Genomic DNA, 10,477 nt, shown 5'->3' with positions numbered 1-10,477 from the left:
AAGGAAGACAGAACTCGGTTCCCCGGAGCCCCGGGGGGAGGGGAAGGGTGAGGTGGGGCCAGGCCCAGCCAGAAGGCGCAAGGGTCGGCCGTGGGAGCCGAGCCTCGGGGGTATGTGCGGGGCGGGCTGCTGCGCGGTGAGGGAGAGCCGAGGCTCGGGAGTATGTGCGTGGCCGCGAGGGAGGGGCTCAGGGCGGAGACGAATGAAACTTAACTCAAATGAGACTCAAAAATCAACCGTTTTCAGGCTTTCTACCTACTGCAGCTTTAAGTCACTTTATTTAACATAATTATTAATTATTATTATAATAATTATTAATTATTTCCAATAGTCAACTTACAACATTAATGGTGTCCCCTTGGTGAGGCCTAATATTGTTGTTCCCGACATAATTGGTGCCTCCGTGTGATGCCTAATTTATGTTCCCTACAGTTGCACATTTGACAAAATATAAACAAGATAAACTCTTTCGTCATATCATACTGATAAAACAATTGTGATGTCGAGACGCCATGGAAATATGTTGGGAAATGGTACTTAGAAACAGTGCGCACAACTCAAAGTCTCAGGATAATGTCAGGTGTCACAGTTGCGATAAAGACTAATCAAACAAAACAACGGCACTCACTGATCCATCTTCTTTTGTATTTTAATTTTGGACAGAAAGCGGAACGCGTTTCAGCATAAAGCCATCATCAGCGTTGATGATGGCTTTATGCTGAAATGCATTCGTTTTCTGTCCACAATTAAAACGTGTTTCAGCGTAAAGCCGCCATCATCAATGCTGATGATGGCTTTATGCTGAAACGCGTTCGTTTTCTGTCCACAATTAAAATACAAAAGAAGATGGATCAGTGAGTGATGAACGCGTTTCAGCGTAAAACCATCATCAATGCTGATGATGGCTTTACGCTGAAACGCCTTTGTTTTGGTGATGGTGACCATAGTAAACATTATACCTGCTTAGCATCAGCATATTAGCATTGTCATTGTGTGTGCAGCATGCTGATGATACTTTATAGCTGAAAGCACCTCTGTGCCTCTAAGCACAACCTCAGAGGCGCTACAGTATCTTGGCTTTAAACACAAAGTCTTGTTAACCCCACGTTAGCTACAAAACTTGAACATACGCATAAAGAAAAGCAAAACAGTTTCATTAATCTGAATGAATTGGTCATAATAAAAGTATTTCTACCTGTCATCGGTCCAGAAGAAGGGATGACTCAAGCATTCTTCCACCTTAGGTCTGCTCTTTGGTTCTTTATTGATCATCCACTCAATGAGATCCTTTGCCACCACATCTTGCACATGGTCTAAAGTGTAGCTCCCTTTATGAATGTTGTACTCACATTCAAAGGGTATGTCACCAAAAGGATGGTGTCCTCTAGAGAGGATATAATAAACCAGCATCCCTGCCACCTGAAAAATAGCATAGAAGTTGAATTACTGAATGATTTTTCACCAAACCATCAAGAAAATTCTTTTAGCAGAAAACTAACCTGTATGTCAGTGCTCCACTTGTATGGTGTGTCAGGTCTTCCTTCTAAAGTCTCCTTGGCCATCCAGCATTTTGTTCCTGCACTGCCTGTGCGTAGAGTTGTTTGTCCCATGGGTAACCGTCTGCTTATGCCAAAATCAGCTAATCTTGCCCTTCTGTTAACATCTGCACAAAATATGTTGTAGATTAATTCAGTAAACACTATCATATATTTAACAAAATAAACTGAAATATTTTGTTGAGTTTGTATTTTTTGTAGTTAAATTCCATCATTTCAGTATATTTTGAACTTGTCTTACCAATCAAAACATTCTGTGGTTTGAGATCCCGGTGGAGAATTGGAGGACTTTGACAATGAAGCACCTTTAAACTCTCAAGAACCTCATAAATAAGTTTCTTTATCAGCAGACCACCATCTTTTTTCTTAATGTATTCTTCCAGGGTGTATTCACACAGTTGAAGACCAAGATATCCAAAGTTTTCATCCTCTGCAAAGTCAATGTATCGTACAATAGATGGATGATCCAGCTCTGGAAGTCGCAGGAATCCTTCCTCATTCTTCAGCTCCTGATAGTTGCATTTGGACATTCTCTTAATAGCAACTTCAGTGCCGTCATCTCTCAGCCCCATGAAAACTTCAGTGCCATCACTTCCCTTCGCTATGCGGAACTCTGCATCGTTCACATAAATCATGCTCCCAACTCTGGTGACTTTACTTTCATCAGTGCTCAGAAGTTTTTCTAATTGTTCTCTCCACCTTCCTTCTCTCTTGCTGATTTCTTCCCATTTGTGTTTTACTGATGACATGGTGGTGTTCATGTGGAATGGCTGCATATTCAAAGTTGACTCCATGATAGGAGTTGCTGTAAGATCAATTGTGCCATTGCAAACTTCATCGATTGGTTTTTCTTGCTTTTCTGACTTTTCCTTGTTTTTCTTCTTCTTTTTCTTCTTTCTCTTGGATCCAGGTGATGGTTTAGAGTCTTCACATTCTGAGTTTGGTTTGCTAAAATGATCTTTCAGTCGTCTGAGCACCTCTTTCAGCTTGTCATTCATTTTCATGTCTGCAGATGTCAGTATGTCCTCAGGTACTGAAGTTATCCCCACTGATGTAAAGATGTTGGCCACATGTTTAACTGACAGTAAGTTTGCAAATATGCCGTATGTGAAGACTCTGATGTCAGAGGAGTGCTGGTCCTTTATAAAAGGAGCAAGTGTTTGGCATAACTTCTCAACAAAGTTGGGATCCCAGCCATTTGTGTCTTTTGTCTTCTGTGTTATCACATATAGTGTTTGCAGAGCAAGTTGACATGTATCATGTCTCTTTTTTGAGCCAAGCTGTTTCAGTAGATGGGGGATTATAGCCAAAGCCTGCTCATTTGGTATGTCTTCCACTGTGCAGAAAACTGTATGTAAACTGGAAATTGCCTGAATGACATAATCCTGGGGAATGTTTGGGAAACGACTGACTGCACCTGCAATGTAGGAGTTCAGATTTCCAGTGTCCTTCAGCCATTTAATACATCCCTGGCGGTATTTTTCTGCATCTGACCCAGTTACATTAAAAAGTATTTCAATCATGGTCAGATGGGTCTGAGGTTCCTCCAGCAGCATGTGACTGTGAAAAGTTTTGAACACTTCTTTAATGGATTTCTGTTGCACAGCAATTACCACATCCAAGAAATATCTGATCTTGGAGCAAAATTGATCTCCATGCAATGCAAGGTTATGAACCATCTGAGATATTTTTTCATCGTGAATATTATGTTCGGGATCAATAAAAGGCACAAATTGTATCGGTGCACCAGCAGATATGAGCACTTTCATGACATCATCCCGGTCACTGATGGCAGCAGCTTGCAGTGGTGTGAGTAGCTGTATTGGATTTGATCCATTTGGATTAGCTTTTGCTTCAAGCAGTTTCTCCACAAAAAGGAGTGATGCTTTGGATATTGAGACATAATGCAAAGGTGTAAAACCTTTTTGGGAAGCCTTGTTTGGGTCTGCACCTTGTTGCAAAAGAAATGCACAGATGTCCTCCCTCTGATTTACAACAGCAGCAATCAACGGGGTTATATAGTCATTATGCTCTCTGCATGGGTAAACGTCATTAATGTTGTTGTCCTTAAGTAATTTTTTGAGCTTCTTGAGGTTGTTGTTGATAATATACTGTATTATGGGATGTGTTTCTGTTGGGGGGAATGGGACAGTGGTAAGATGGAAAGGTGGAATTTGAAAGATACTCATTTCTTTGCTTCAGAGGAACTGTAAAAAAAGACAAATTTATAACGTTACTGTTGCATTTTGTGCCATTTTAAACTTTTGACAAGCAGCAAAAAGAATTACAGGTTCATATATTCATTTCATTTTTAAGTGTAATTTTTCAGTACTTCAGTACTCCATTTCACAAAATCCTAATTACCATCACTGTTTCTGGGTGGGTACAGATGGTGGATAATACAAGCCTGAGAGCAACTAAATCACAAACTATCCACATGGCTACATACAGTACAAGTGTGACATTCACCACCAAGGCTGTGAAACAAAAAGCCCTCAGCCAACTGCTGACATTATTGCAAAAATAATTTCATTCTACAACTTGAAAACTCTCCTTTTGCTGTTTTTGCTGAGAAAAGTAACAGGTTAAGTAGTGATTTCACTGGGACACAAATGAAGCTGAGGGTATCTTCAGTTAGGGAGGCTTTCTTTCTGCTTCATTCTTTCACAGCTCTTTCTCTCTGTCTCACTTCCCTGCTTCCTGCTTTAGACTTTGAACTTCATCATTCAGGCCGGAAACCAGAACTTGAATGTGCACAGGAGATTATTTTAAAATACAATGTTAAGGTAAATGTTAAAGGATTGTAAAACACTTACAATGTCGACGTGGGGTGTCCGCTGCAGAGTGAATTATATCTACCAAAACTTCACATGCTGTGCTTTTATTCTGTATTTCTGTCTGACACTCTTTGTCTCCGACTCTGCCTCTGTCTCTGTTTCTCGCTCCTCCCCTGAGAGTTTTGGCGGTTTCAGAATGCTTGTGAGGGGAAATGGGTTGGGCTTCAGCAGGAAACACCTGCGGGACATGCTCCTGCACTTCTATTTTTTCTCGCTGATTTCCCTCCCAAAGTCTCTCTGAACATGATGATCTGATGATCCAGTCACCAAAGTCCAAATGCGAAAAGATCTAAGCTGATACCAATGTTGATATGTTCATCTCAGTGCCTTCAGCTGTTATGTAGGTTTGCATGTATCTTGGGAGGACAGAACTGTTCCAACCAAGAATAATGTGAACGAGTTTGTTCACATTATTCTCAGTCTAACTGTTCTGTACATGAAAATACTGGACAGACTGCGTCATGTAGGCTATACTGATTCAGTATTCAATACGGGATGATCCTGTATCATATCTGATCAGAAGTGTTTTCAGTAGGTTTTGGTATTCCACCTCAGATGAAGAGCAGCGCACAGCGGCTTAAACCTTGCCTCCTCCTGACAGAGTCTCAAACTGGACTGTGTGCCTTTCAGAGAGTCTCAAGAGGATACTGTATCACCACAGCAATAATGTGACACACAGTTCATAGGCGCCTGAGCAATGGAACAAGTGAAGTTTAAGTTTAAGTTTATTTACTTTATTAATCCCCCTGAAGGGAAATTCAATGTTTTCACTCTTGCTTGTCAATTACACACAGGTCTGAAAGACACACACATGCACAAACAGGACCTATACATGCACAAAGTGGAGAGATGTCAGAGTGAGGGGGCTGCCCTTGGTGAGGTGCCCTGAGTGGTTGGGGGGCTCAGTGCCTTGCTCAGGGGCACCTCGGCAGTGCCCAGGAGGTGAACTGGCACCTCTCCAGCTACCAGTCCACGCTCCATATTTGGTCTGGACGGGGACTTGAACAGACAACCCTCCGGTTCCCAACCCAAGTCCCTATGGACTGAGCTACTGCCACCCCCAGCAAATGCATTATTCGGTCAGGGGAAGAAAAAGTTTTTGCCAAAACATTTCTGGACCTCCCTGATCACTGATCAATTGATCAGAACAGTGCCCAGTCGCGCAGTGTATGAGAGTGGCAGACAAACACAGTGAAGCCTCTCCACACAGCACCTCAGTGTCTGAATTAACAGTCAAACTTTCAGCTGTGAAAAGTGACTTCTTTAGACTTTGTTTTAGTTTCAGTTTTAGTCAGACTTTAAATAGGATTCTTTACTAATACAGGGACATATCGTTCTCCTTTCGTCAGCTGCTCTTTACTGTGCTTTAATTATTAATTAATAGTACACAGCAAAAGTTAAAGGAGAGGTTTTATTATCACAGTGTGTTTTAATTTACTTAGGGTGCTTTCAGACCTAGAGTTCACTTGCTTTGGTTTTTAATTTACTTAGGGTGCTTTCAGACCTAGAGTTCACTTGCTTTGGTCCAAATCAGAGATTCATATTGTGACAAAGTTGCATAATTGCCCAGAGTTGGTTTGTATTCTCACGGCAATATTTACAAGCGAACTACATTGAAAGCTGTTCTATTGGTCAGAATTTCCATTCGGGAAAAATCCAGGAAGTAGAGTAGACTTGCAAGATAAATGTGACACTTTCTAATGTCACAATGGAGGGACAACTACGCAGGTTGGTTTTAGCGCTGGTCATCGTGGACTATATTGCTGTCATTGTTCATTTTAGTCAAACCATACAGTTTGAAAACGAGGCGCAGCTCCAACTAGAAAACAATGTTGTGATGCATTGGATGTGCTGAACGTGCATATTAAGGCAGTACAGGAAGAGGTGCACATTAATAATCCTCTGGGACTGTAACATGCTCATGTTTAACCCAAACAATGTGTCATGTGACTGCAGTTGGTTCAGATCAAGGTTGGAGCACGTTCTCAAACCGCACCAGAGTTTGTTTGTAACAGGACCGAGACCACCTCTTCAAGAAGGTCTCAGTCCGGTTGTTTTGGTGCACATGGTGCGATTGCTGTGTTCACACCTGCCCAAACGAACTGCACTCAGGGGGCAAACGAACCTGAGTTCGATTTAACCTGACCATAAAGTCTGTTCAAGGTGGAGCTTTTAAGTCTTATATAACTGCTGGAAAGTTTATTAAATAATCATGCATTGTGTTTTAATTGTTACATTTTGTGAATTATAATCTGAATCTGCAACATAACCAGTAACATGCTGTTAGGTAAATGTAGTAGTACAGGGTTTATGTCTCAAGTACAAGTATACAGATGTGGAGATATGTGAGCTATGTTTTGAATGTACACAAAGTTTTTAACATGAACAGAAATTGAGCTATGTTTTGAATGTACACAAAGTTTTTAACATGAACAGAAATCTTGCTGAAACACCTGTGAGCTATTCAAGTCCAAGTTTTTTTTAATTAATTAAAATGGATTAATTAATCATTGATGTGAATAAGTGCCACTTGCATATCTAAAGAGGTTGTTCCCAAACAAAAGACACAAAGTAGGTTGGAAAAGTAAATTAAGCCTTCACGTGTTGACTCAGCAGAGATAACATTAAATAAGAAAAGTTGATCTGCAGGAGACAGAATGCCCGAGAGCCTTACTGTATTATATTCTATACCCTATATTATATTTTGAATTGTATTGCCTGAATGTTGCTTTGCTTTACATGTAGGAGCTAAGTCTATTACTTCCACCATACTCCTCCTTATTGGTGAAGCTTTAATCTATATTCGTTCATGATGAAGGATGTGACATTCTGATGAAACCGTCAGTCAAACCAACACAGCCAAACTCAGCACATCCAATGTGGATATGAAGTCTGCTGAACTTGGCAGGGAATCAGCTGTTTTATACTGGAGCATGTAACTCTGTAATGAAGACATGCACATCTGATGATAGTGTATAAAGCAGCACTGTGTATATTATGGTGGTAATGTAGGACTGGGGTTAATTTCAGAGGGAGTGAAGCTGAACAACATTGTGCCTTTGAGAGGTGGTCAACTCAGTGAAACACCAGTGGAGAAAGGTGCCATCTTGATTGCCACAAACACACCCTGCCTGACCACAGACCTGTTGATTTATGCCTTTTTTTCTCCTTCACAATACTCATTTGCAGTGCTGGGCAAGCAGTGTATGGTGGCTTTGTAGAGCTTTTTCACTGAAAATAGCTCTTATCAACAGGCAGAGTTGATGAGAGCAGCAAAACTGAACCAATACAGTGAAGTTGCTGCCCATAAAACCAAAACAAGAAGCTGAAAGACACTTAAATGAGCTGAGAGGGACTGCAGTCATTGGAATTTACTGTGGGTTCATCATTATGTGTGACCCCTTTCAAATTAACATGCTTGGATACATCAACATAAACATATTGATGGGTGCAATAAAGAAATTCCCCACTATATCATAATGATCAATGAATGATTAAACACGTGTTACAATCATACCTTTAAACATTTATTTTGATATTATGATTAGATTTACAGTATATTTTGAGAGTAACATTCAGTATGCTCAAAGCAAAATCACACACAAGAATCTGCATGTTGTCAAGCTTGTATATTCCATTACCATTTTGCATCTTTAATTGAAGTCAGTGCAAAGATCTGTTCAGATTTGTTTGATAAACAGGGAGTGGAATTGCAGCCTTTGTTTTACGCACATTTTTAGCTTGTAATACAACATTAATTGTTCCTTTTACAATCTTTCTGAAACAGTGGTACTTCTAAGAGACCATGACAGCAGGTAATGGGACAAGGCCAATGGGGCAGTCAAGAACATCTCAAGAAACTAAAATGACACAAAACACTATCTGTCCCAGCAGTTATTTGTGAAAAAAATCATCATAAAATATGATTCTGTAATTCATTAAATTTCCTTTTCTTCCACCCCCATATAATGTAGCAATATGACAGAAATATGCAGGAATAAAAGAACATTAAACTGTAAAATGTTAAACATAACTACAGTGGTAAAATATATCAGCAGTAAAATATAAACCAAAAAAGTCAAACATAATAATATTAATGATAATATTAATGGTCAAGAACAATTCCTCAAAATAAGTCAAAAGTAAAAAGAAAGTCCCTTAAAACTAAACGACTGCACAGTATCTTATAACCTTTGGAAAATAGTTACTATGTACAATAGATATGCAAAACCTTACAGGCTTATCTCACAAAAGACATTTTGACACGTCACAGAAGAAAAAGCACAGGTGTAAATAATACAATGAATGATGGCTGAGTTCCATTCAGCTACTTCAGTTTCAGGGTCCTGGTGTTGGTCACATTGTCGTGGCTTACTGGGACACTTCAACAGAGGGTAGCCTTTGTTAGTGTTATTTGTTACAACTGTGCTTTTCCTTTTATGAGTCTGATAATGTCAGGTGTGAAAAAGACCCATGGCACTTGTTTTTTGTGCAGTCTTGTTGCCCTGTGCTGCTAAAACCTTGACATATGGGCGATACACTATAACTGTCAAAAAGGACCATATGACATCAGAACTGCTTGTTGTTAATACAAAGCTCTGACTGTTAATAAGACTCTTAAGTTACTTTTGAAGTCCTTGATCCTTTTTGATTTCAACTTGTGTCCTTATCAACTTTCAAGTCACTGGGGAAAGACTCTTGAACTGGGACAGTCAGGTGCTCCTCAGGACTTATGGACAGCTTTGTGAAGCTGGTGGTGATGTCTTTTCTTTGAAACAGTTGCTTTAAGGGTGTCTCTGAATTCCATCCTCGGGTCTTGGCAAACTTGTAAACACATCCAAAGAGATCAGGAAACATCTTCATCAAATCAACTTGGGCTGCATCTTCCTCACTGCAAGCAAAAAGGAATATTTTAACGTAAAGTAATAATGAACACCCGGCTTACAAATATTTGACAGACATCTAATTTGTGAATGACACCCGTGATTCCATGATTACACTGTGTGCTGTCTTACAGTAGACATTATGACCGTTGCATTCTGTTTAGATTTTTGTATGTATCATCTACTGCTAAACTATTTTATAATAATAAAACAACTAGCAGTAAACTGACCAGGAATCTAATGTATCTCTTTTGGTATCAAAGGAGGTAAAAAGCTGGACATTCAATCCAGAATCATAATTATTAGTATTGGGTCCTTATTTGAAGGATTTCAAGAGGCTTGGAAAGCAAGCAGTAAACAGTAAAGGATCAGATATTGGCAAAAACAAATGTGGGTATAAAATAGGTCAGTGTTAAAGTGAAGTGAGGGGGATTAAACTCACAACAAGGTATCAGTGAAACAGTGGGGAAACAACACCAACAACTACAACTTGTCAGGCTCAGTCTTCAGAGCATATTTTCTGACTTTTATCTGCCTTCAGCCCAATACAATGAAGGTGAATGGGATTTTGTTTGTGGAGCTCAGGGGAATNCAACAACTACAACTTGTCAGGCTCAGTCTTCAGAGCATATTTTCTGACTTTTATCTGCCTTCAGCCCAATACAATGAAGGTGAATGGGATTTTGTTTGTGGAGCTCAGGGGAATGAAATGTTACAACTGCAAAACTGACTTACTAGTGCTCATGGAGGTTTCGTATGAAGCGCAGTAACCCAAATGTGTTTGCAGGATAGGGTTTCTTCTTGCCATCCATCTTCTGGAGCAACTCTGGTGGAAACTGTAATGCCAAACCTTGGTTATGATTACAGATAATGAAGTGGACCTCAGGAATACAAACTAGTTAGGTTCCAAATGAAGAATAAAGTTGTTATGTTGCAGTCACCTTATCTTTCCACTGTTGGAAGGATCTATCCTCACTACATTTTTCCAGTGAAGAGATCAGTTCCTGGTCAGCATTTCGACAGTTTTCAGCCTCCTTCCTGTTTCCACTCTTTATCAAGTATTCAACTTTCCTGAAAAATAAAATATACATTTTGGGTGTGTTGGGATTCACAGGACCACAGATGATTTGTCATTTGTTAAAATCTAAACTGGACATGTGAAAGCTTTTCCTCTCTGCATGCTCTTTGTTCTTCAAACAAA

At 39.8% G+C, this 10,477-nt stretch overlaps 2 protein-coding genes across 9 annotated transcripts in view; both read right to left on the bottom strand.

Annotated features, from left to right (window-relative positions):
* The window catches only part of LOC126403918 (uncharacterized), a 21,521-nt gene extending 17,020 nt beyond the window's left edge, over positions 1–4,501 (bottom strand). Inside the window, exons 1-4 of the mRNA XM_050066748.1 lie at positions 4,373–4,501; positions 1,798–3,763; positions 1,500–1,663; positions 1,071–1,419 (exon numbers count right to left, since the gene is read on the bottom strand). Coding sequence (XP_049922705.1) covers positions 1,192–1,419; positions 1,500–1,663; positions 1,798–3,745 — 2,340 coding nt within the window. The 5' untranslated portion in view covers positions 3,746–3,763; positions 4,373–4,501 and the 3' untranslated portion in view covers positions 1,071–1,191. Of the gene's footprint in view, positions 1,420–1,499; positions 1,664–1,797; positions 3,764–4,372 lie in introns of the transcript that reaches the window.
* Positions 1–10,477, bottom strand: part of LOC126403917 (uncharacterized) — a 52,597-nt gene that overhangs the window by 6,526 nt on the left and 35,594 nt on the right. For 2 of the 8 annotated variants that reach the window (XM_050066744.1, XM_050066743.1), the window contains exons 4-6: positions 10,218–10,347; positions 10,012–10,112; positions 7,912–9,284 (exon numbers count right to left, since the gene is read on the bottom strand). The exons of 1 other annotated variant lie outside the window; for it this stretch is intronic. In XM_050066744.1, the coding sequence (XP_049922701.1) occupies positions 9,047–9,284; positions 10,012–10,112; positions 10,218–10,347 (469 nt within the window). In that variant the 3' untranslated portion in view covers positions 7,912–9,046. Of the gene's footprint in view, positions 1–7,911; positions 9,285–10,011; positions 10,113–10,217; positions 10,348–10,477 lie in introns of those variants that run through there. 5 more of the 8 variants (XR_007571379.1, XR_007571375.1, XR_007571376.1 and 2 more) reach the window with 4 other exon arrangements.

This window comes from Epinephelus moara, chromosome 17 (genome assembly GCF_006386435.1).
Source record: "Epinephelus moara isolate mb chromosome 17, YSFRI_EMoa_1.0, whole genome shotgun sequence".
Taxonomy (NCBI): domain Eukaryota; kingdom Metazoa; phylum Chordata; class Actinopteri; order Perciformes; family Serranidae; genus Epinephelus; species Epinephelus moara.
Note: the sequence above shows the minus strand (reverse complement) of the source record. Positions and strands in the feature narration are given on the sequence as shown.